Genomic DNA, 310 nt, shown 5'->3' with positions numbered 1-310 from the left:
TTTGCCCGTGGATCCTGTCGATGGGGCCACAACTGCCGCTTCTTGCATGACCGAAAGTCAGCCCAGATCTGCCGGTACTTCCAGAGCGGGTTTTGCAGCTACGGAGAGCGGTGCAGGTAAGGGGCAGTGAGGAGGGGGCCTGATGCCATGAGGATGGGCTGGGAGCCAGGAGGTGCCATCCTGAACTGACGGGACCCTCTGTCTGTCTGTCCCTGCGTTCCTCCAGCTACCAGCACATCCAAGAGGAGCCGGTGCCAGCGGGGACCCACTACGACACTGTGCCCCCCAGCCGCTGGGGCTCCGGGCCCGG

General features: G+C 64.5%; 1 protein-coding gene across 1 annotated transcript in view; it reads left to right on the top strand.

Annotated features, from left to right (window-relative positions):
* Positions 1-310, top strand: part of LOC104125759 (probable E3 ubiquitin-protein ligase makorin-1) — a gene marked incomplete at its 5' end in the record, with an annotated part of 2,165 nt that continues 1,855 nt past the window's right edge. Inside the window, one exon of the mRNA XM_009638242.1 lies at positions 1-116. Coding sequence (XP_009636537.1) covers positions 1-116 — 116 coding nt within the window. The remainder of the gene's footprint in view (positions 117-310) is intronic.

Source organism: Egretta garzetta, unplaced genomic scaffold (genome assembly GCF_000687185.1).
Source record: "Egretta garzetta isolate BGI_Z169 unplaced genomic scaffold, ASM68718v1 scaffold105, whole genome shotgun sequence".
Lineage (NCBI taxonomy): Eukaryota > Metazoa > Chordata > Aves > Pelecaniformes > Ardeidae > Egretta > Egretta garzetta.
The sequence above is the reverse complement of the archived record's forward strand: the minus strand, read 5'-3'. Positions and strand labels throughout refer to the sequence as shown.